The sequence below is a fragment of the Phaseolus vulgaris genome, chromosome 3 (genome assembly GCF_000499845.2).
Source record: "Phaseolus vulgaris cultivar G19833 chromosome 3, P. vulgaris v2.0, whole genome shotgun sequence".
NCBI classification, from domain to species: domain Eukaryota; kingdom Viridiplantae; phylum Streptophyta; class Magnoliopsida; order Fabales; family Fabaceae; genus Phaseolus; species Phaseolus vulgaris.
In genome coordinates this window covers 40610969-40635995 of record NC_023757.2, presented here as the reverse complement: position 1 = coordinate 40635995, position 25027 = coordinate 40610969, and the positions used below count along the sequence as shown (strand labels likewise).

Sequence of the window (25027 nt, the reverse complement as noted above, 5' to 3'; positions counted from 1 at the left end):
AAAAAACAAATATTTAAAAGAATAAAACTACATATATACTAATACAAATTATACAATAAAATTGAACAACCCATTCAACTCAAATCGTGAAAATTGATTTAGTTTGATTTAATTTTTTAATGTTTAACTAAAACCAAAGCTAATGATTTCTAATTTTTATGTTTAAATTTAGATATATTGTTAATAAAAAATAAAACCAAAAAAACACTGCAAACATCCTATTTTGTACTCATACAAGAAACTTTAAGGATTTCTCCATTAATATGATCATAAATATAATTATTAAGTATGAATATATTGGGTATAAAAATGTTTTTTCATAAGACTATAACTCACAACAACAACAATTATATTTTATATAAAATTATACTAAATTTGAATAAAATAAAAAAATAATGTTACAACCAATTAACAATATTTTTATAATTTATAAAGGGGGTCTAATATTGATTTTGAATGAGTTATAAGAAGTGTTTGATAGAAAGGTTTGCATGTTAGTGTGTTAGTGTAATGAAGTGTGGATGATATCTATATAAGGTGGTTCACACTCTTGTCATTCACCACAACTCAACTTGAAGGTCCTTCTTAAGCGCCTCATACTTTGCCTTTCTCTTTCTCACCCATTCACAACAAATTCTTGAGAAGATGTCATTGGAACTTTGCTCTCTCTTCTTACCGCTACCTACTTGCTCAACTATACTCACTTTTGATGTTTTGCTCGGTGTTATGTTCCTGGTAGCCATTTTTGGCTATTGGCTGGTTCCTGGTGGTCTTGCTTGGGCTTTGTCTAAGTTTAGACAGGGAAAATCTCTGGCCAACAAACCTGCCATTCCCGGACCTTCTGGTTTTCCGGTGGTGGGTCTTGTTTCTGCTTTCACAGGACCTCTTACTCACAGAGTCCTTGCTAAGCTTGCTCATACCTTTGATGCCAAGCCTTTGATGGCATTCTCCTTGGGGTTTACTCCTTTCATCATCTCTTCTCACCCAGACACTGCCAAAGAGATGTTGAGCAGTTCAGCTTTCGCTGACCGTCCTATCAAGGAATCTGCTTACGAGCTCCTCTTCCATCGGGCAATGGGCTTTGCCCCATACGGTGAGTACTGGAGGAGCCTGAGGAGAATTTCCGCCACTCACATGTTCTCTCCAAAGAGAATTGCGGCCTCCGGGAAGTTCCGGACTGAGGTTGGGGCTCAGATGGTGAAAGACATCATGGACCTGATGAGGAGAGATGGCGAGGTAGAGGTGAGGAAGGTGTTGCATTTTGGGTCCTTGAATAATGTTATGATGAGCGTGTTTGGGAAGAGTTATGTGTTTGGTGAGGGTGGTGATGGGTGTGAGCTTGAGGAGTTGGTGAGTGAGGGGTATGAATTGCTTGGGGTGTTTAACTGGAGTGACCACTTTCCACTTTTGGGTAGGTTGGATTTGCAAGGTGTGAGAAAGAGGTGTAGGAGTTTGGTGGATAGAGTGAACGTTTTTGTGGGAAAAATCATAGTGGAGCACAGGGAAAAGAGAGCTGCTGTTGGTGAGGATAAGGTCAAGGATAATGAGAGTTCTGGTGACTTTGTTGACGTGCTTTTGGATTTGGAAAAAGAGAACAAACTTGAACACTCTGACATGGTTGCTGTTTTGTGGGTAAGTTTTTCTCATTTGAATCATTCTCATGTTCTTTCAATGATACATATGCATAGTTCTTAATTTGAAATGGTACATTTCAGGAAATGATATTTAGGGGGACTGATACAGTGGCAATACTCCTGGAATGGATTCTTGCAAGGATGGTTTTACATCCTGAAATCCAAGCGAAGGCTCAATCTGAAATAGACTCAGTTGTTGGGTGTAGACGCAGTGTGAGTGATAAAGATCTTCTCAACCTTCCTTATGTGAGGAGCATAGTGAAAGAAACTTTGAGGATGCATCCACCGGGTCCTCTTCTGTCATGGGCCAGGCTTTCCATTCATGACACACAAATTGGCAATCACTTTGTTCCAGCTGGCACCACCGCTATGGTTAACATGTGGGCCATCACACATGACAAAGAAGTGTGGTCTGATCCAGAAGAGTTCAAACCAGAGCGTTTTGAGAAGGAGGAGGTACAAATAATGGGGTCTGATCTGAGGTTGGCACCTTTCGGGTCTGGGAGAAGAGTGTGCCCTGGGAAAGCCATGGGTCTGGCCACTGTTGAGCTTTGGCTTGCTATGTTCCTACAACAGCTGAAATGGATACCTTCTGATTCTGGGGTGGACCTCTCTGAGTGCCTCCAACTCTCCATGAAAATGAAATGCTCTCTCATCACCAAAGTTGTTACAAGGCCTTCTCCTTTCATACCTTCTGTATCCCACTATTTCCCTTGATCAATCAATCAGGTTTCTTTTGTAACCTAAAGGGTTGGAGTATCCCACAGTTTTACTCCCATTAATAATTAGCATTCTCTTTTCCATATAATAACTCACTTTCATCCATCAAAAATACCAAGAACCATCATCTCATTACAACTTTTAACCATGTCAGTTTCCTAATTTATATATATAATAAAAATTATATTAAAATGAGAAGGGTTAAAATTTTAAATTATAATAGATTACTTTGTTAAACTACACTATTTAATAATTAATTTTAATAAAAAAAATGGAAATAGTTTTAAATATCATTTACCCTAATAAATTATTAATTTAAAACATGCACTCTATGTATAAATCTAGTTTTTTCATTGTATTAGTTGAAAAGTTGTTAATGTTTTGTTTATATATTGGAAATTGAAGGTGAGATGATACAAGAGTGTAAATTATCTTGAGCTTGAAGTACTTTTAACCTTGTGTTAGTGTGATTTAATTTATTTTCTTCCATGTACCAATGTAATTGCAACAGTTCTTTATATTTATATATATATATATATATATATATATATATATATATATATATTTATCTCTATGTATTATATCATACTTAATAAATTAAACATGTTGTTATTATTAAATGTGTGTATATCATTGAAGATGAAACTCTAAATATGATGGAAACAATACTAGTAAGTATTGTAAGTTTTGTTTTTCTTTCAAGTATTAGAATTATTGATTTTTTTATATTATTTTTTCATTCATAACTAAAGATTACATTAATTATCTCTTTTTATTAATTATATCCTCGGCAATTTTTTAATCACTAGTGCAGAGTTGACAATAAAAAACAATAAAAAAAAAAATACTGGTTGAACTTTCTGTAAATTAGGCATCATTGTAGTTCAATTGGGTTCGATGTAAAATTCGATATTTACTTTGAATTTATACACATTTCGACGTAAATATAGAATGTTGCGTTAGATCCTACATAGCTCAAGTAACAAAATTTGCATTTAGGCATTCATAATTTTAGAGAACATTATTGTGAGTTCACTTTTTTTTATTGCAATCGATCCTACATAAATTTACATTGAGATCTAACACGGAAATTTTAGATATCCATTCATGACGTTTAGTCCATATTTTGACATAATTTTAGAATTTTTACAATAATAATCAAATCCATATCCACCCTACAAAATGTCATCCTAGTTACCATGATATAAATTGTTTAAATCTCTTGTAATTAATTATAGATCCCGATAAAATTAATAACGGAGACATTTTTTTAAATAATATATACAATTTTAATAGTTTTACAACTTTAGCCCTTTAAGGTTGTAAAAGATTATTATTTGTAGAGGACTAGAAATATCAACGAAAAATGAGATGTAAACATTGAGCACTAAAAGTAGAAAAAAAATATTTTGAAAATTTAGGAAAAAGTTTTAATGTGAAAATTTTAATAAAAATATAATAAAAAATAAATTTGTAATTGAATAGTGTAAAGAAATGATTAAAATAATAATATTAAAAATGATAGGATGAGAGTAAAAATATTATGTTCATGAAAATATATACAAGGAAGAGGTGTCCTTATTGTTTAGTTTATGTGATAAGAATTATAAATTAAAGAAATAGAAAGGAAAATTATAAGATGGAGTTGGGCATTTCTAAAAGCTAATTATGAATAGAAGAGAGAGAGAAAGTTGGTCAGCAATCTATAGCATGCGTGATGAAGATTATATAATTAAGCTATCAAATCACTGAATTCCGTATATGATCATCATGCCTGCATCATTTTTTCCTGGAAGGCCAAATCACTTTTTCCACTGTCGTCAATTGTGGGGATAACATTAATTTATTTTATATTTTTCTTTTAATAACTTTTTTCTCAATTAATTTATATTTTTTTAAAATTTAATTAAAATCAATAATTTAATTAATTTATATTATTTAAAATATTTAAAAAGCTTTAATTAAAATCTATATGTTTTTATATTGTCGAATTAAATTAAGATTGACAATTTTTTATACTAAGGATATTTTAGAGAGGAAAAAGCAAACTATCAAGTCTCGTAATGAAAATGATATTGTAAATAAGGAAGAGAGAATGCTTTTTTTCCCTTTATTTCTTTTTGAATGTCAAAAAGATAGGTTTATTGGTGTTAAAATTTGTGTATGGAGTATCATATCTCTTGTGGGTGGAGGAAAAATGGTGGTGGAAGTGAAAGATCTATTGCTTTGTGTAGACTATAAACTAGCATGGCTATAACAAGAATTTTCACTTTTTCTCCCTAGTTCATCGTGAAGCCGCAGAAGCTTTAAAATGATTTAAGAACCTTACAATTGTTTATGAACCTATATCTTTTGCAGGATCCAAAAACCCTCCCCAGAATATATAGATTAACTATGCCTGCAAAAGTTCTGCTCCTTTTTCCACCCATAAAGAAAGATGCAAATAGGTTTGAATATCCAAACAAATTAATATCTCTCTCTTTATATACATCAAATGCAAGTGTTGTAGTCCTTCCTTTTTCTTTTTGTTATTTTAGAATCCTTCATTTTTTAATTATTTCTCTCTTGATAGTACTCTGTATTCCTTTCTGCCTTCTCAAATCACAACCAGCTACCATCCATCATCAACACAGTAATACTGGTCATCGATTTATTTCATCAAAATTAATTATATATATATTATTAAATAGAAACTAATTTTAATGTTAAATTAGAGATATTTAAAAACTAAATAAAATTTTGATTTTTAAAATTGTTATTGATAAATGATTTTTAAATTGGTATCTAATTAGTAACCAATGTTTTTCTACCAAATTTAGAAACTAAATAATTGGTAGTTAAAACCTTGATAGCTAATTAGATACCAATTTAGAAACTATTTAACAATAATAGAAACTAATTTAGAAATATTTTTTTTAAATTTTTTTAAAATGATCTCTAATTTAATTATTATTACAACTAATTATTTTGATCTCTAAAAATTGATTTTTATTTGAGGATTTTCTTGTAATATATATTTATATATTTTTTAAAATTATGCTAGCTTGTTTTGTTTTAATGGTAAAATATATATATATATATATATATATATATATATATTGTGGTGAATTTTAGAAGGAAAAAAATATTAGTTGTCGTCTGAGAATCCTATACCTCACAAGAAGGAGGCAACAAATAAGTTAATAAAAATGAGCTAACCAATTAATTATGCACTAGAAATTACATAAACTAGGTTATGATTATTAGATTTTAGTAAATACTAGAAATATTATAGGAAATGAAGATATAATAACAATAACACTTTTTTTTTCTTAAATCTTGTAGGATTTAAGAAAATGACTGAAACTGATGAGTGATGGTCACATCGAAGTCGAGTGACAAAGTAACTTACAATTCACTAAGCATTTTAGAAGATTGCGTACACCTAGCACTAAGTGTCGTGGTCGATGCTGATGTTTTGACTTTAATTGATGGATTTTTTTTAATGAAATCTAAGAGGAAAGAGCAAGCAAAAACCGTACAACAGATCACATGTCAAGGTTGGTAAGAGCTGCAATTTCTGTAAAACTTTTTATGATCATACAAATACTGCAAGTTATAGGTGTCAACGATGGATGTGTACTAAGATGTTTATTTGTAGATTCTATCCTTCCTTCTAGTTAGTTCACAAGGATTAGACACTCATATTTTGGACCATACAATCCTGTGACATGAAATGCCCCAAAACATGGATTAACTACATTATTTCATTTAATTAACTGCCAATATATTAGACTACACACGACAATAAATAATAACAAGTTCTTGAAAGATGTTAACTGCTACATTTAGAATTTGTTTTTCCTTAGTAGTGCTAATATGTTTAGGGTTTAGTGTTAATATATTTACAACTCAGATGTAAGTTGTGTCTTTAAATATACATTTTATTCTTTTCGTGTTCAAAACAATGTCCCAATGGGATGTTTGATATGTGTAACCAATAAGGTATTAAAATACACACGAGAGTAGATAAAAGTACAACAAGAGTGTTTACCTTAGGAACTAACAGACGTTTTTGCTGTAAAAGAAAGCAATTCAGATGCTAATTAACTTAAGTAGTCAAATTTGGGACAGTAACAATCCAATTATTATATGCTTAGTTGCTAAGTAGTTTAGTGACTAATATTTCATCAGTAGTAATTGAGTGACTGATGTTTCTATTGCTGACATATAAATTCACCCGTCACTGACATGTTGGTTGTTTCTGATATTGGGGAGCATAATCATTCTACTTAACACAAAGATCATTTCACAAATCTATAATTATGTGCTTCTGTAATAATTTTGCTTGACTAAGCAATCTACCAGGCTAGAGTGTGCCAAGATAAGATAAATCACCTTTAGAGGCATCACATTTTCATAGAATTGAAACCTAAATCAATTGGAAGATATATAACTATGACACTCTTGTTATTATTCTTAATTTTCTGTTGTTTTGTATTACCTGCAATCTGTAGATATTTAGCCAACAAAGAACAAAGTCACACACCAAGATGTTTAAAATGAACTTAATTAGCTTTGAAAGCATGATCTATATCCCCAGTGAGTCCAAAAAAAATCTTCAGAAACGAATCATAATTATGAACTAAACAAGGCTTGTTGTTAATCCTTTTACTTGAAGATGCCGCGAAAAGGAAGATCGCGATCTGCCAGTGGCATAAAATTGTTAAAGAAAGATTGAGTGAACCGAGTTAGAATGAAGATTATATTAGAAGATGATCTAAATCTAGTAAGGCTCTAGCTGCTTTAAGTAGAAAATTGAAGTTTAATCCTGGAACCAGATTGGTAAGTAATTGCTATGTGATTCCAATCAATCGAAAAGCAAAAGTTGAAATCTAGAAAAGAGATAAAGAAAATAAAAGAAGATGAATTAAAAAATCATGCGCCGCCTCCTCAACTACGCAAAACCTAAGGTTTTAAAAGCCTGGCTCAAGCATATGAACGAATCATCATCCTCCACCACCCATCGAACCTACATAACAATAAAAAACAACACAAATGGATAAATTCTATGTTATTTATATCAGACAAGAGATTGCAGAGAACCTAATTCTGAATTCCCATCGCATTGCATGCATATATATATATATATACATGTCGATGATTTTATTAATGAATGTGTAACCATCATACTGGCCTGTTGGATGCTTCTCCAACATATGCTTTAACATGTTAAAGAAACACTGGAGAGCAAAAGTAGTTTCTTTGTAATGTGCTCTCCTCAATTTATGGACCACACAAATAATTGGTTTGGTTTTGAAAAGAATGAAAATGATGATGGTGATCCTGTTATGACATCAAGAATGGTATGAATGGGGACAACTGTTGGGATCTCGGGTAGGGCAAAAGCTGCAAATTCACTCACTATTTAATGCCTAAACCCATTATTTTAGTTTTTTTCACTGTCTTAAAGCTTCATACTTAATTACTTAATACAAACCTTCTTTTCTACACAACAACATGAGAGAGGCTAGTTCTCTAAGATTTGTGCTAATTGCAAGGTGGAATCTGCAACTACAATAATCGTGAAGAGCTTTCATCACCTATCATCACCTAGTTCATTATCTATCTCATTCAGGATGTTGGAAATGTCATATTAACTAAAAATAATAATATTTTATAATATATAATTGAATATAAAATTTATTTTATAAAGTTGAATTAAATTTAAAATTCATTTTTAATAAATAATCTCATTTCCAATTTTATGTTATCTATTCAATGTTTTTAATTTATATAAAGAAATTTTAAATATTAGATAGATGGATATATTAAATGCTTGAAAATTAAGTTAGTTATTGATTGTATTATGCATAAATCATTGTTAACTATTACACTTTACTAAATTCTTTGTTACTTAGATAAATAAACGAGCTTGATTGGTTAAAATAAATATTATGAAAGTAAACTTGTAATAATTATTGATTTGTAGTCTCAATAAGATATTATAGAATTAATTAATTTTATATTATAAAATATCCGTATTCAATTTTATGTTTGTTGGAATACCAACTTTAATCTCTATTCGCATGTTGCTTAAGTACATACGAATATCTACTAATGTCAGTTGAGTGCCATTGGACACGTTAAACAAATTTATATTCAAATTTTAATTTAATATAATTATAATTTAATAAATCATGAAATAGAAACTAATTTTAGGAAAAAAACAATTAGTTACTATAATGATTAAAGTAGAGATCATTCTAGAGATTAAAAAAAATTTAATTTTTATTATTGTTAAATAATTTTTAAATTAGTATCTAATTAGTCACTAAGTTTTTAAACTATTTATGGCATATGAAGTGAATCCTTATAACTCCATACATTTATTGTATAGTTAAAAAATGTTATAATTGTTTTCAACCCTTTGATTTTTTAGTTTATTATTTTTAAAAAAAATAATCCAATCCAGTATAATAAATTTACTTAGATACATAAGAATATTAAATATTTTGTGAGTCATATAGTATGATTTATCCAATCTGGATGTTTGGTTGATGGCAAATTTAAAGAATTCGATTAAAGTAAATGGAATAGGTATGATGTATAAGGTAGAGGGGTGTTTGTTTTAAAAGAAAATTTGAAAAGTTAAAATCAGATTTGAAAATATGGAATAACGATATTTTTGGAATTGTTAATTGAGCAGGGGAAGTTCTGCAAGAGAGGACGAAAAGAATTTAGGTGAGTCTGTGAGGAAGGTGAGGAGACTATTGTTAGCATAACAAAGTTAAAAAAATTTCAAGCAGGAAGCTGTCCAATTGGCGGGGTGGGGTTGATGAAATCGTGCTTCTCAGTTTTGTGTCAATTCTCAATTACGATGTGATGAAAACTCCTTTTAAAAATCTGTGGATGCTAGTAGGGGTGTCACAAGAAGGACGTGTTTTGTGATGAATTGGTTGGTAGAATCAAGAATAGACTAGGTAGGTGGAATGGTAGATTTGTCTCGTTAGCAGGGAATATTTGCTTGATTAAGTCTGTTTTGTTGTTAATCCCTCTGTTTTATCTTTCCCTGTTTAAGATACCCTCCATAGTGTTGAAGAAGGTTGTGACTTTATAGAGAAATTTTGTATGGGATTGGGGGTTTGAAGGGAGGAAAATTAACTGCACTTCCAGGACAAGGTTTGTGAATCTTGGGAAGCGGGCGACTTGACATTCTTAATATTAGGCTTTCAATCTGGCCTTATTGAGAAAATGGATCTGGCGTCTGAGTCTAGACAAGGGTGGACTGTGGAAGGAGATTCTTGAGTCTAAGTATGGAGGTTGGAGATGTTTTAAAGAGTAGAGGTTAAACAACTTTGATTCTCTCTAGTGAAGAGACCTGAAGGATATTTGGATGTTGGAGGGTTGGGGAAAGACTTTTGAAAACCGCTTTAAGTGGGAAGTTGGTAATGGGAAGGAAGTATTCTTTTGGGAAGATATTTGGGTGGGTTCTAGTGATTTGAAAAGTAGGTTGCCAAAGTTTTTCTCTATGTCCGTGGATAAAGACGTTAAGCTTTTTCGTTGTGAAGATTGGGTTAATAACATTTGAGTGTGGAATTTAAATTGGAGAATGAGTCTTTTTGAGTGGGAGAAAAACCAGATTAGTCAGCTTCTTGAGGAGGTGCACGGTTTGAGTCTCGTTCTGGAAAATGAGGATAGATGAGTTTGGAAGGTTGGCGAGTCTATTGAGTATTTTGTTAATTCTTCCTATGGTATTTTAAGGGGAGAGGAAGAAGGGGAAGTTAAGCGGTTGTATAGTTCTTTTTGGAAGATAAAAGTTTTGCCCTTAGCTCATGTTGTTTATCTCTGGTCACGGGTAATCTCTAAAGTACCTTCTGTTTGTTTATTCTTTTGGGACTGGTGTCTTAACCCCTGGTTTGTATGTATTTAATTAAGTATAAGTGATTATTTAGGTTGGTCAGACTTGATTTGGGTTTTGCATGGGACTTTTGTTTTCGTTAATTGTTTTGAGAGGCAGGTGGTTTAGTCTTTGGAGATCTGTTTTCTAGTATTTGGTATAGTAGAAAGTTAGTGAGAAGTTTCTGAAGGAGGTGTTGTTCATTTCTGTACGATTTTGTATATAGATTGAATCACCCATAATATTTCTTATTTATTGTTGATAAAAAAAATGATTTATCCAATCTATAACTATTATCCTGAGATAAAAATGAAATGAACTTATTAATAAATTAAAATTAATTTATACTAAAATAAAGTATTTTTTTTAAAAAGATTATAAGAGAAAATATCTATAAATTATTTTTTTTTGTTAAAAGTATTGATGGAGATATTTGTGCAAACATGTATTTCATAGGTTGATTTAAACTATTATTGCAATAAATGTTCGAACATATTTCATTTTTCATCCCATGTATTGATATGTACCTCCATAGAATTTGAGTTTTTAATTTTACATTCCAAAAATATATATTTTTATTTGTGCTTTATGAAATGTATTTTGAGAATATGACATATATTCTAGAATATATATTTTGAAAATATTCTGTAATCTGGATCTAAAATTATATTTTGAAATATATTTTCAAAAATGTATTATTAGATTATACAATCTATAAAATATATTTTATAAGATATTTTTTCAATCCATAAATACATATAGAAATATACAATTCAAAATATATTTTTTTCAAAAATAGTTTTTCATTTCAATTCCTAATACGGGTGCAAGTTTAAAAAGACGGGGTTGCATAATACAATGGAGGGCAAATGCTTCCTACACCCAATCAATCATTTTTAACCTGCACCCAACATATTTTTTTAATTTTCAAAAAATGTCTTTAATTCTGGAAATAAAAATCCGAAATTGAAAATAATATATTCTGAAAAAATAAATTCGGAAGAGATTATTGAGTTTTGGAAATAAAAATCTGGAAACAAAAAATTAAAATTCTATTTCGGATAAAAAAATCCGGAATTGAAAAATAATACATTCCAGAAAAAAAAATTCAGAAAAGAAATAATTGTGTTACGGAAATGAAAATCCGGAAACAAAAATGAAAAACTCATTCCAGATAAAAAAATCCGTAATATAAAATTTCGTTCCGGAAAAAAAAATCCAGAACACATATTTTGGGAATTTTTTTTGAAGGACAGTTTCATCTTTTTCGCTGAGATGGGTGCAGTGATATAGTGCAGGAAGCAATTGCCATTTTCAAGTTATATAAGCCCATAGAAATGGACAAACCTTTTCTTACCCATTTGTTTGCACGCAATTGCTTCTTGCACCCAATCAATTTTGATTGGCACCCAACAAATATTTTAAAATTTCATTCTGTCATTTTCACACATTTGTTTACGGATGTCAATATTTGAAAGTGATTTTTATACATTCTGAATTTAGAAATTCAAAAGGTCATTTTCATATTTCATTTAAGCTTCTGGATGGTCATATCCAGAATGGTGTATTGTAAATGGTGTTGAGAATTGAGATCTGGAACTCATTTATGTTTGCATACGGATCTTGACATCCGAAAGGTCAGTGTGTTGAGTGCAAATCTGAATTGATATGGTGCAGGAAGAATCAACCTTGTTTGCAAAGTGTAACTTGTATGCTTATAAACTGAAATACCCGTAAAACTAAAAAGAAATACAAACTATAGAAATAAAATAAATAAATTATAATTTAGAAGAGATATTTACATTTGACTTATCTTTAAAAGAATCATTCCTAAGAAATTTGTGTGTTATAATATATAGTTAAACATCTATATCTTTCCTTATCTTTTTGCTTATTTTATTTTAGCATTAGAAAGAAGTGAAAGATGGTTAAAAAAATCTAAGTGAATTTTTTTAAAGATGATATATTTAAAAATTCTCGTATGTTTTAGTTATAAGCAAGTGGAACAAGCAGATTTTAGACTTCAGTTAATATGTCTAACTGGAGGGTGCTTCTTTTTAACCCCATCATAAGATAAATGATTAAGTGTTCTATTTAATTCGTATTTATTATCAAAAATTCTTTTCAGAGCACACTCCATAAAAGCTATTCTGAAAAATACATTGCAAAACATATTATATACATTACATAAAGTTTATTTCCAAAAATACTGATTTTTGTAAAGTATGTTCCCAAAAAAGCTTCTAAAAGATAATCTAGAACTCATTTAAAAAAGGGGTAAAACAGTCATTTTGAAAATTGACGGGTTACAGGTAGTTTGAGTCCATTTGTGAAGATAAAGTTGCTACGAGATGTCTCTGAAGAGAAGCAGATAAAGAGAAAAAATGAGAAGGGTTTTGGTATTTCAAAAGACTTTTAAAAGATTAGGTGATTTGAAGAGTAAAAGGGTTGGGTATAGATAGTGTTTTTTAGTGCCGAATTCTTTATTGGGCTCAGCCCTTCAATTAGTGCATATAATTTGGACAAGTTCTTCCTACACCCAATCATCATTTTTAACCTGCACCCAACATAATTTTTTATGCTCTTCATTAAAAAAGAATCTAGAATTGAAAATATTACATTTTGGAAAAGTATATCCGGAATTCAAAATTCAAAATCTCATTATTTTAAAAAATTATGAATACATAGAATTCGTTCAAGAAAAAAAATCTGGAAACATTCTGGAAAAGAGGATCCATAGTGTATAACCCTATTTATTTAAGGGTATCTTTGTCTTTTCATACTGAAATTGGGATGGTGCAGGAAGTAATTGCCTATAATGACATAAATGTTTGCCAAAGTGAGCATGTGTTGTAACTTCAAAAAACTGGGATCAAAATTCATTGAAATGAACATAGCTAATATATACTACTTTTCATTTCAACTATTGGGAGGGGTGAGAGTAGGTTCTACCAACGACGGAATTTGATAAAAAAAAAATTGGAGAGGTAAAAATAATTAAAACTATAATGTATAAATTAAATGTAGTGATTTGATAATGTTATCTATTTAACAACATTATTAAATACCAAATATTAATTATTTGGTTATGTCATCCACACACTTTTCTTCTTCATGGATGTATGTCATTAGTTTTGCGTGGTAGTGAATTAAAGTCCATAATAATTAATTACCTTATCTGCCGCAAAGTGATTCTCATGTCTTAACTCTTCAGAAAAGTTCCACCAAGTGACCAATGTTTTTTTAATCATGAATTCAACATTTATATTAATTCACAAACCATATTCACCCAATTGAATTAATATTAATAAATTATGTCAGAGTTCTACAGATTATTCAACTCGATTGTTCTAAAGTTATAAGTTTCTTTTAGCAAAGTAATAATAATAATTTAAATTTAAAATAGTAAATTATATCAAATGAAAATCTAATGAATAGTCTGGAAAAATCAGATTTAGGGTTTTTTATATTTTTCGTGAAGGAAATACGTGTGCTAATAAGTTGGTTAATTTATGATTTATTCATAAAAAATATTTTTCATTGTTATAATAGACTTCCTTATAGTATGTTTTTAGAAATTTTTATTAATATGTATAGTCTACTTATGTATCGTTTTTATTAACATATGAGTTTTGATCTACTCCCCTAAATATCAAATAAAATAGTGATATAAAATGAAAATCTATTGGGATAAAAAAAATGATAGACGCGGCAAACATGATTAAAGGGAGGGGAAAGTGTCGTGTCTTTACTCTTCAGTGGTGTCTTCCTTTTCGCACCATAGTTCTTCTTTCTTCATTCACTGCATTGCTTTCTATTGAATTAAATAATACTGTTATTACTTCCCTTACATTCCTCTGTCCTCAACATTGATACTGAGAATGAAATAATTATATTTTTTATTCTGAAGAATGAGTACTTTTTGGTTTTTACGAGAAACTAAAACAGATTGATGTTTATTAAATTTAAAAACTAAAAAAGGAATATCGAAAGGAAAAATCACATTTTTTCCGGAATACTAGTACTTGGAAATGAAAATGAAGGGTGAGAAAGAGTATATTGATAATAATAATAATGACAGCACTAAGAAAAGCTGAACACTTTGGTAATTTTATTTTTGAAAAGACAGAGAGAGCATGATAATGTCACTCGCAAGGGTGTCATTGATATTTGGCAACTCAAACTGTGTTTCAGATAGAAGAGAGTTTTTTCAAGTTGAACTCAAACTCAAAAGCCTTAACCTTGTCAAGGGTGAGTTCTAGCTACATTTCCATTGTGAAAGAAACTCTGCACTGAAAGAAATGGAGTCTGTGTGGTTGTCAACCACTGGATCTGCTGTCCCCCGTAGTGGCTTCTTGGCCTTCTTACTGCTGTCACTGCTCTTGTGCACTACATTCTCTTCTACTGGTACTGCTTAACTTTCATCCTCACTGATATCAACATTGCTTGGGAACACACTTTCTTACAATAGAGTTGTCATGAAGATTCAGGATCATTCCTATTTTCACTAAAACAAAAAATGAAGAAACAAGAAATGTTTTTTTGGGACTTCTGAGATTCTCTCAACTGTTTTTAGTGTTTTACATTTAGTCTTTCTTTAAGTTTCCTAGGCATTTGTACTGTGTTCTTATCAATTGCTGAGGCTTATATTTGCTGTTTGCTTTTGTTTTTAATGACGAAATGGCTACCATGTCGGGTATTGTTGTCTTCTGGCTCTCTTTGTAGAACTATAGACAAACCCAGTTACACACTTCTTAAATTAACGTTCATTTGGTGATTTTATGCGGATGTGACATAAGTATCTTTTCAACATCTTTTGAATGAAGAGGGAAAATGGGAAAGCTTTCTGTTTATTTTCTACTTGAAGAAACTACTTTTTTGGAGGCTTCTCTAATCTACACTTGAGAAGAAATGCTGTGAGATATATGAAACTTTGATCTATAAAATTGTTTGCTTTAAGTAATATTACCCAGAATTCAAAAGTCTTCTACTTTTCATGGTTGTTCAATCATATACAGAAGCCTATGATGCACTTGATCCGACCGGAAACATCACTATCAAATGGGATGTCATAAGCTGGACACCAGACGGCTATATGGTAAGTGATCATCACTAGTTTCATAACGACAGAAAATACTTGGGAAAACATCATATTGTGAGTTTTGGCATCTAACCTGAAAATTATTTTGGACTAAGAAATTAGAGCTGTACAGGACTAGATTCGTATTAGGCTTGGTGGATCTTCTCAGTTGTACAAGCCATGTTTCATCTGGACCTCTAGGGTGTCTGCTTGATTAAACTTTAATATGGTTAATGTTAGACTTCAATTCTTACACAATGGCTAGAACTCCATGTTTTAGCAAGCGGTGCATGTATCCAGGGTGAAACTTCTATTTGATAAAAAACAACACAAATAGCACTTAAGGAAGTGCATCTAAGTTTTCTCCTATGGTTAATTGGTTACTATTTTTTGACATGTTGTAAGTTACAATCATTTAGAACCAGACAGTAATTGTGTATAGGTTGTACCAATTTTTTATTACCTTCAAATTTATATAGAAATCAATATTAGGTGCTGTATTGTCTGTTTCTTTAACATACTAAATCCTTCTTGCTTTTACAGGCTGTTGTCACAATGTACAACTTTCAACAGTATCGGCATATTGAGGCCCCTGGATGGATACTAGGGTGGACATGGGCAAAAAAGGAAGTAATTTGGAATGTAATGGGAGGCCAAACCACAGAGCAAGGGGACTGTTCAAGGTTCAAAGGGAACATCCCTCATTGTTGTAAGAAGGATCCAACCATAGTGGATTTACTGCCTGGAAGTCCTTACAACCAGCAGATTGCGAATTGTTGCACTGGGGGAGTCCTAACCTCATGGGCCCAGGACCCTGAACATGCAATAAGCTCATTTCAACTCAGTGTTGGTTCTGCAGGAACAACCAACAAAACGGTCAAACTACCAAGAAATTTTACCCTGAAAGCACCAGGGCCTGGTTATACTTGTGGCCCTGCAAAGATTGTGAAACCAACTAAATTTATTACCAAAGACAAGAGGAGAAGCACTCAAGCATTGAGTAAGTTACTTGCAAAATGCATTGACTTGTAACTTTACATATATATATACTTGTTTCTTTCTGAACTTATCTGAAAAACAAAACTGTAGTTCTAGATAGATGTACACATTTGACTTTATTCCATAAATTTTCTCTCTTACAAAACTGAAGTGACTTTTGTATCTGATTAAATCTGTAGGTATAGAAGTGCACCTATCTTATAGAAACAGAAACTGAATAGGCTAATATTATTGAGTTACCAACAAGAGAACCCAATTTTCCTTCATAGCAGCAATATTTGTCCTCATTGATGAGATGGGATTATTAGCTTTTAGTCAAACAAATAATAAGTAGTGAAGTAACTAGACATAATTACTTATGCATTATACATTGACCAGAAAAATTATGAAAAGCAAGTTTTAGTTTCTCAGATTTGGCTTAAACCTAATCTGAATTTTTTTCTGGCAGTGACCTGGAATGTAACGTGCACGTATTCTCAATTCCTAGCTCAGAAGACCCCAACGTGCTGTGTTTCTCTTTCATCCTTCTACAACAGTACAATAGTAAACTGCCCTACCTGCACCTGTGGTTGCCAAAACAGAACAGAACCTAGCAGCTGTGTAGAGTAAGTCATTAATTTATCATTCTTGTGTTATGTATAAAACTGTCCTCTGATATAATTTTCTGAACTTTTCTTACAGTCCCAATTCCCCACATCTAGCTTCAGTAGTATCGCCACCAGGCAAATCTATAAATACACCTCTGGTCCGGTGCACCAATCATATGTGTCCTATTAGAGTGCATTGGCACGTGAAACTTCAATATAAAGAGTACTGGAGGATCAAAATCACAATCACAAATTTCAATTACGTAGTGAACTATTCACAATGGAACCTTGTTGTGCAGCATCCAAACTTTGACAATGTAACGCAGGTTTTCAGCTTTAACTACAAGCCGCTAACGCCTTATGTGGGCTTAAGTAAGTTCTATCTTGAACTATCATATAGTCTTGGATAAACTCGTGAGTAAAATATTCCAATTCTTGTATGATTGTTTTGGGATCTGGTTTTGCAGATGATACTGGTATGCTGTGGGGAGTCAAGTTCTACAATGATTTACTTACTTCAGCAGGACCCTTCGGGAATGTGCAGTCTGAGCTCTTATTCCGAAAGGACAAATCAACCTTCACATTTGATAAGGGATGGGCTTTCCCTCGAAGAATTTATTTCAATGGAGACAACTGTGTAATGCCACCTCCTGATGCCTATCCATGGCTGCCCAATGCAAATTCAAAACTAGTTTTCTCTTTACTAAGCACAGTTTTTGGCACTTTAGCTTGTGTGGTAATGTTATTGACTTAATCATGTTGGAGAATCTATGTATGTGGAACATAAGGGCGTCATCTTCTCTTTTGAAGTTACCCAAGTTATCTGCACAAGATTGCTGAAACTGAAGTCATTCACACGGTTCAAAATATGCATGGAACACCGTGGCATACATGCTTGCCACAAGAATTCTGTCCTGTTATTTACTTAGAAGGGTAGATTTATACTCCCACGTGGTGTTTTTTTGTAGCTTTTGCGTTGTAAAATTATCTAATCGTTAGTTTTTCTTTGTTCTTTTTTGCTCTCTAGAGTAGACAACTGAGTTCCTAGCATTTTGATGAATTCAAGCATAAAATTTAGTTAGCGCCCCCTACACTTTTCTGGACTGTTTTTTCTTTCGATGTATTAATTATCTGTGCTCATTCTGGCTTCAGTGTTTTATCATTTGTACGTGCATCACCATTATTTGATATTGCTAGCTTATCATAATTCATGCTCGCTCATACTCGTCATCTCTTTTGTTTTCGAAAACAAATAATTTTATTAACATGTGTTGGAATTTAATTTAAATATAATAGAAGCATAGGTTCGGTTTCAAAAGCATTGGTTGGTAATTGGTAGTCATCCTTGTGTGGCGTAGGTGGTTGTGGAAGAAGACGAGTATTTGAAGGTTTCTGTGCATGAAAATGGTTAATGCCTTGAATACAGAGTGGCACCAAGACTCGTGACAATGGTACGTGCTTCAAGTGTTGAATTTAGTGACGCGCTTCTCAACGAGATTAGTGAGTTGGTCTGGCAAGTCCCTATTCTGGTTCTCTCATTCATGATTATGAATTTGCTTGTCCCATCAAAGTGATGTAAAGTTACTTTTTCAGAAAATATGCATAAAAGTATATATCTCTACCTTCCACATTCCAACAAGAACAGGCTGGTTTCCACAGTATCACTCATCCAACTGTGCTTCTAATGTTGTTACTCAGAACTTTATATTTTGATCAAACTCTAATTTTTATTGAAAAACAGCAAGACTCGTAAACTGTTACACCTAAAGCTTGTCTTTATTATTACAATACCACTGCAGGATTAATATTTCAGTACGACAAAAAATGTCATTGCCAAAGTTGGCACGAAATCGAACGTCAATTCTAGTAAACAATTGTCCTGGTTTGAAATGTTTATGCCATGACAAGCATATTTTCATACATCTAAGGCATTTGTTTATTACATCCAGATGGATACATTACACTTGGGACAATTGCGTCCGAACTAATATCATAGATATAGCCCCTGACGTGTTTAGTAGATCAGTTATTCTGCAGACAAGTTCTTGAACCGAATCAGCACAAGCAAACTACATTAAATAGTTAGCAACAGATGAAAATAGCACCATTTGAAGATTCAATTTCACTGTGGCCTACGTTGTCTAAGATGACTGGCCTAGGTGTGTCTGTCACATGCCGCACAACCTGTTTCCTGCAACAAATACAAAATGAAATTTTCATCCTCTAAATTCCGTTTTATGTAAATGTACTTCACAGAGGGAAAGCAATATATTGAATCATTTGATACCTAATTAATCATTACACAAACATAGAATTAAATATTAATAATTTTTTTGGTGATTGAAAAACTTAAATGCATACCATGCAAGTGAGACACCGTTTCCCTTAATTGCTCAAGGGGATGATGACTTGTTTGTTTGGCCAGAGACCCAAAAGAGATGGTGTTTTATTTTATGCATTATGAGTGTAAAAATGTTATACTTCCATTCAATAATATATTGTTAATGTCAAAGTAATTAATGAGTTTGACAATGCAAGATGTTATTAATGTCAAACTCATTAATGTCACAATACATCATTTTTACAGTTTTTACACCGGTATCAATATTAGATCGGAAAAGTATGTTAAAGATCTACAATTTAATAAAAATTGAATAAGAAAAAGTCTCTTTCACTGATGGTGTTAGTTCACATAATTTAATTAGTCATTTTAAAATAGAGCCTTAAATGACAGCCTCAAATATTATTTTTCGTTTTCCTCGAAAGCAGAGGAATGGAGGAAGCATGGTATAAGCTAGTGCATAGTGAAGAGTGGTAACCACAAGTTTACCTGAGGCAAAGTGCCAATGTAGTCCGCATAGAGAAATTAGGTCACCAAATTTTCACAAAACAGGAAAACGTACCTCTTCCAAAGCATTTTATGTAATCCGCAGAGTGCAAGAAGAATCATTCTCCTGCTTCACCTGCATGGATTGCCTCTCATGCTCAACTCGCTGAAGCTGTGATGACAATTGCAGCAAGTCGATGGTTGCACCATCTTCGCAGGAAAGTCTATCCTTCACATTCATGAATTCAGAACCATGGAAGATACCATCTGTCATATCAAAGTTTACAATATCATTATGGTCTGATATTAACACAGGACTGAGATGACTTCCATCTGCATGATTCAGTTCTGAAGGAAAACTATCTGACACTCGGCTTGAAGAAGTCTGTGAGCTTATTCCTATCTTTTCAGACACCTGACTCATGCTATAGTGATGGCCATGACTGCTTGGAATAACCAAGGAGTGAACCAAGGGAATTCCTGATGATTGGCTAGAAGAGTTCTGGGATTGAGATGACAGAAGAGAGAGAGCACAACATGAGTCTGAAATCCCCGATAATCCTTGAACAGTTGATGCTGTATCAAAAACATTGAAGTCCTCATTTCCTATGGTGTCCTGGAATAGTGGCCTTAACCCAGAATCTTGTGCCCTGAGGGTAGGTGGATAGTGGCTATTGCTCTCACAGAAGATGCTTCCTGTGGTGGATGTTGCACAATTTTCTTGAAGAAAAGGAAATTGTTTTCCGTTATATGACGGAAATAATGATCTTGACTGAGGATGTCCATTGGATACAGGCATAGAAGAAAGATGCCTAAAGCCAGCTCCGTGTTCTGCTTTGATATGTCGCCAGAAGCCACTCATACCATATTTCTCAGAACACATGACCCCACTAGGAAGCATCTCTGGGCGGATAAAGGATGATGTTAGCATAGTTCCCTGAAATCTGCTATCTGCAACCACATGATCCTTATCAAATTCAAACAACTTTACTAATAACAGATGACTAAAAAAGTAGAGAAACCTGGCGTTGGGGAATCAGTTCTTACAAGAGTCGTGAAACCATCTAAAATTAACTGAGTAAATTAAATGGTTCAAAATATGATTAAGGAACAAAAGTAGCTTTAGAATTTGGGCACGTCCCATACAATTTAAAGACCAATTCAAGAGTTTCTGAATATTAAAACAACTAGAAATTTTTTAACACACTTTTGATGTTTTATCACAATTTTTTAACAATAAAGAAGTTTATTTCATTTCATGAAACAATTAAAAAAAACTTAAAACAGTAACGTACAACTCTCTCACTGCTTCATCTCTTTTTTCACCCTTGTTAATTAGAAACAGAAAAAAGAGTGGCAACAGTTGAGCTATATCATAGAATATTAAGGTTAGTATATGGTATAAAAGCTCGGAAGTTATTTCCAGCTGATTGGGCTTCATGTTGATGTTAATGATTAATCAACAGGGAGATGGATGTGTGGCACCTGTGGTGTGAGAAATTTAGATTGCATGGTTTTAGCCATGTGAAGGAGGAGAGGTGGACCGAGAAGGACATTGGAGAATTTGTCAACAGAGACCTCATGGTAATAACATCTACGAAATTTTGGTTTTAAAGTCTAAAGACATTGCGTGGTCCATGTCAACCTCACCTAGTTGAAGGACAGTTCCCCTAAGAGATAACACCAATCTTTTGTTCAAGAAGTCACTTAACATTTGCTAACAACAGAGTCCAAATTAAAACTAGTTAGACAATGTAGCCCAAAAATAAAGGAAGTTAGTTTACACAAGGTCAAAACAGAAAATAAATGAAGAATAAACATTTTGAAACAAATGTGGCTATGAGATGACACAGCATATCTTATAGATATATTATATATTCATCAGGTAAATCAACATTTGAAAATTCATATTTATTCTGTTGGGTGGGTGACAAAGCAGGATACCAATTAGTAGATTACCTCTAGAATATAATATAAGTTGGACCACATTACATGTTTTGAAGTGTGGCTGTTTGAACACAAAGAGTTAATATTGACACTGACATCAGAATGAAACCTGACAGAAATCTGTATGACAAATGTACCATAGTATGGACGGGAATCAAGTGAGATGTTAAACAGAAAGGCGAACAAAAACTTTGAATCATTTCTGAGGCTGTATGGAGGATTACATGAAGCCTTGGAAAAGGTAGAAATGGACAAGGAAAAGAAACAACCTTTTCAAAGGCGTGCTTCTATACTTTTTAGTGCCAACAGAGTTATAATTAAGTAGCCAATCACATGAAATCTAATCAATGAAGAATGCGAGGTTGAATGTGCATGTGTCCAAAAGTAAGATGGGAATTTAAGAGAAAAGGGAAGTGTAGGAGAGAGGAGAGCTATGTCATGAACTATTTTAAGAATATTTTATTACCCCCACATGGCTGAAGCAACCTCCCAGACTTTCCGGGATGAATCCCCATTTGTGGCTTTCTTCTACGCTCATTATGACCTGCAAGGCGTTTACGGCAGCTTCGTTTACCATCATCAAATTCAGCCAGCAAATGAAACCTGGATCATATAATAAACATTACAACAAAACTATATATCTCAACAACATAGCTTCTCATTTCAAACTTGTCCATTATGAAGTAGCAAAACTAGTAACCTTAACCATATATAAAGGGGAAAGGAAAAGTATATAAGCCAAAGCGGATAAAGCCTTTACAACCAATATGACATACAATTGAGTAGGTAAACAGTCATGTTGAGTATTCAAATAGGCACCAAAAAGAGACAAGCAATAGTAATACATATTTAGCAGCTTGGAATTGTAAAATGAACGGTTGAAAACTTGACCAACCTACTACATTGCTGGCAAAACCTTTGCTCAATACCATTGACTATAACGGTGGCAGTCTTGGAGTGAACCTCACACACCTTGTGCCTCTTGTGGTAATCTTTACAGGAGCTGAGATCCTTGTTACAGCCATAGACTTGGCAATATGCAGTCTGAGAGTGAACCCCCGAAACTCTAGCTCTCTTGGGAGGCGTTGATGACTCAGAAGAAGACAAAACTTTGGAAAACCCCGGATCAATGGCATCTCCATGGTCAGCAAATCGACCCAGCTTCAAATCAATGAGGGAATTTGAGTTTGAAAGCTTGGAATTTGAGTCCCCTCTTTGAGAAAAGCCACTTGGGGCATCCACAACAGTTCCTGTGATTCTGTCACTGGGTTGGTGTTGTCTTCCAGCATCCACCTTTCTGCTTGAAACACTGGCAATTAGATCATCGGACAAGTGTTTCCCCAACATTTCTGGAAAACCCAATTCCTCAAAACCTTGATTCTCAATGGTGTGCTGACCCAAACCCAACATCTCGTTGGAGAAACCACATGGGGTTTTGAGTTCCCAGCCCAAGAAAGAATTTATGGTCCTCCCGAGAGTGTTGGGAGGGGATAGTGCCTCATTGGAGACACACTCCTTTTCTTCAGGGACAAAGCTCCAAGATTCCATCACATGCAAAAGAACCAGGGTAGGTGCAAGACAATTAGACAGGACCAAACAACAATTGACTCCTGAATAGTATCCGGACAGTGTTCCTAATTCGCTATGGTCAGGTAGAGCTGGAATTTGGGGTCATGTTGGGTGAGTTGAGCAGAAAGGTAACGACTGAAAAAGCATTGTTTTACATTACCCAACAAAGAAAGACATGAATTTACTCTCCTAAAGCCATGAAGGTCTTCGATTTTGGAGAAACCAAACGGATTAAAGGAGGAAAGAAGAAGCCGCGAGAGAAGAACTAGAAAGGGACAAGGTGTGAGAAGAGCACGTGAAGAAGGGGGAAAGAAACGTAGAAGAAAACAAATAGGTGAATATGGTGAAGACAAAGAGGGTGTGAGGGTGGAGAAGCAGAGCTGAAGGGGGGAAAAATAGAGAATCGGGAAAAGTATACTGAAAGAGAAAGAGGGAGCAAGAAAAGGAAAGGAAAGGTAGTGTCTGTGAGAGAGTTTGCAAAGAGTGGAAGATGGGAGTGAAGTGAAGTGAAGTGAAGGTGAAAGAGGATTTACTCAACTGGGATGGAAAATTGAAGAGATTGGAATTCTGAGTTCCTATTTTTAGAGAAAGACAATGAGAGTGGACAGCTTTCCACCATGCTAGCTAGCAGCCATTCACACATACCTAAGTTCAGTGAAAGAGAGACATTCTTCTCCTCTCCACCTTTTATTTAAACATATTACATTTTTTCCTCACTTTTATATTTTTTCTATTTCTATTCAATCATTTTTACAATTAAATCAATTCATTTTTATTCTTCAATCCATTCTTAGATTTCTTTTATCCCAAACTGGAAACAACAAAAAAAATAGAGATAAAATTGAAGTTGTTTAAATGTAAGTAAACTAAGTGGATTTAAGTGTGTATGAATTTTTTAATAAATCGGATTGAAATTTTCATGCCAACTGTTTCATCAAATTAAAATTTTCAAGGTTTAATAAAAACATCATACAACATACGAAATATATTATCCTAAATTAAAACATGACCTAATTGATTATATGAAAAGATATATTTCTTTTGTATACTCGATTATATTTTTTTTCTTATAGATATCATGTGCCTTGTATCATATAAATCCAATTCTTGAATTACAAACTAAATCATTAAATTCTCTAACTTATCTTAACCTTTCTCAACTCCTCCTGCACCACATATCTATGAAAGACACAAATCTCAAAGAAATATTTCATAGAAATAAACATAAAGAGTGAACCAAGTTTCTCTGCTTACAAATCATTTTCAACAATATTTCTTCGGATCCGAACACAGTCCCGTGAAGCTAATTACAATCATTTACTCGTTTTTTCAGTTATTTTTCGTGAGTTAAGGGTTAGAAATGTTTTACTGCTAATTGAATCGGAAAATTAGTTAAATAAAATTAGCACAAAACCAAAAACTTTTAAAATGTTAAAAAATAAGAAACAACAACTATCTAAACTGTTTCTCCAGAATTCTTCACCAGTTTATTTATTACTCACTTTGTAACTTTATAAACAAAATGCATCATTAAAATTTGTATTTGAAGGTAGATATACATATTGAAAGAAGTTAAATATGAATTCTAAAAGTTGAATACCAATAAGAGTAATAAAAGAAAAAAAATGAAATAGAAGAAAATGAAGGTGTTGATGGAGAGTGAATGGGAACTCAGCATGGAGTTAATATGTTGGGATCTATTAGACAGGACCCATTTTTCTGATTTACCCCTTTTCTGACACGTGTTTCTTTCATTCATTATCTTTAACTTCATGTGCGCGTGGC

The 25027-nt window shown here is 32.7% G+C and overlaps 3 protein-coding genes across 3 annotated transcripts; 2 read left to right on the top strand and 1 right to left on the bottom strand.

Moving 5' to 3' along the window:
- The first annotated feature begins 458 nt into the window (after positions 1-458).
- LOC137807697 (cytochrome P450 78A5-like) lies at positions 459-2442 on the top strand. The gene is made up of 2 exons (XM_068608455.1): positions 459-1632; positions 1716-2442. Exons 1-2 carry the CDS (start codon positions 646-648, stop codon positions 2349-2351), a joined length of 1623 nt encoding a protein of 540 aa, XP_068464556.1. The 5' UTR covers positions 459-645; the 3' UTR covers positions 2352-2442.
- An 11541-nt stretch (positions 2443-13983) lies between these two features.
- Positions 13984-18058, top strand: LOC137807696 (protein COBRA-like). The gene is made up of 6 exons (XM_068608454.1): positions 13984-14640; positions 15252-15331; positions 15857-16313; positions 16761-16917; positions 16994-17271; positions 17367-18058. The coding sequence occupies exons 1-6, from the start codon at positions 14535-14537 to the stop codon at positions 17651-17653; spliced, it is 1365 nt and encodes a 454-aa protein (XP_068464555.1). The 5' UTR covers positions 13984-14534; the 3' UTR covers positions 17654-18058.
- A 598-nt stretch (positions 18059-18656) lies between these two features.
- On the bottom strand, positions 18657-23935 carry LOC137807695 (squamosa promoter-binding-like protein 6). Its single transcript, XM_068608453.1, has 4 exons — positions 22569-23935; positions 22140-22276; positions 19803-20677; positions 18657-19090 (listed from the first exon to the last, which is right to left on the bottom strand). Exons 1-3 carry the CDS (start codon positions 23219-23221, stop codon positions 19818-19820), a joined length of 1650 nt encoding a protein of 549 aa, XP_068464554.1. The 5' UTR covers positions 23222-23935; the 3' UTR covers positions 18657-19090; positions 19803-19817.
- Between the last annotated feature and the right edge of the window lie 1092 nt (positions 23936-25027).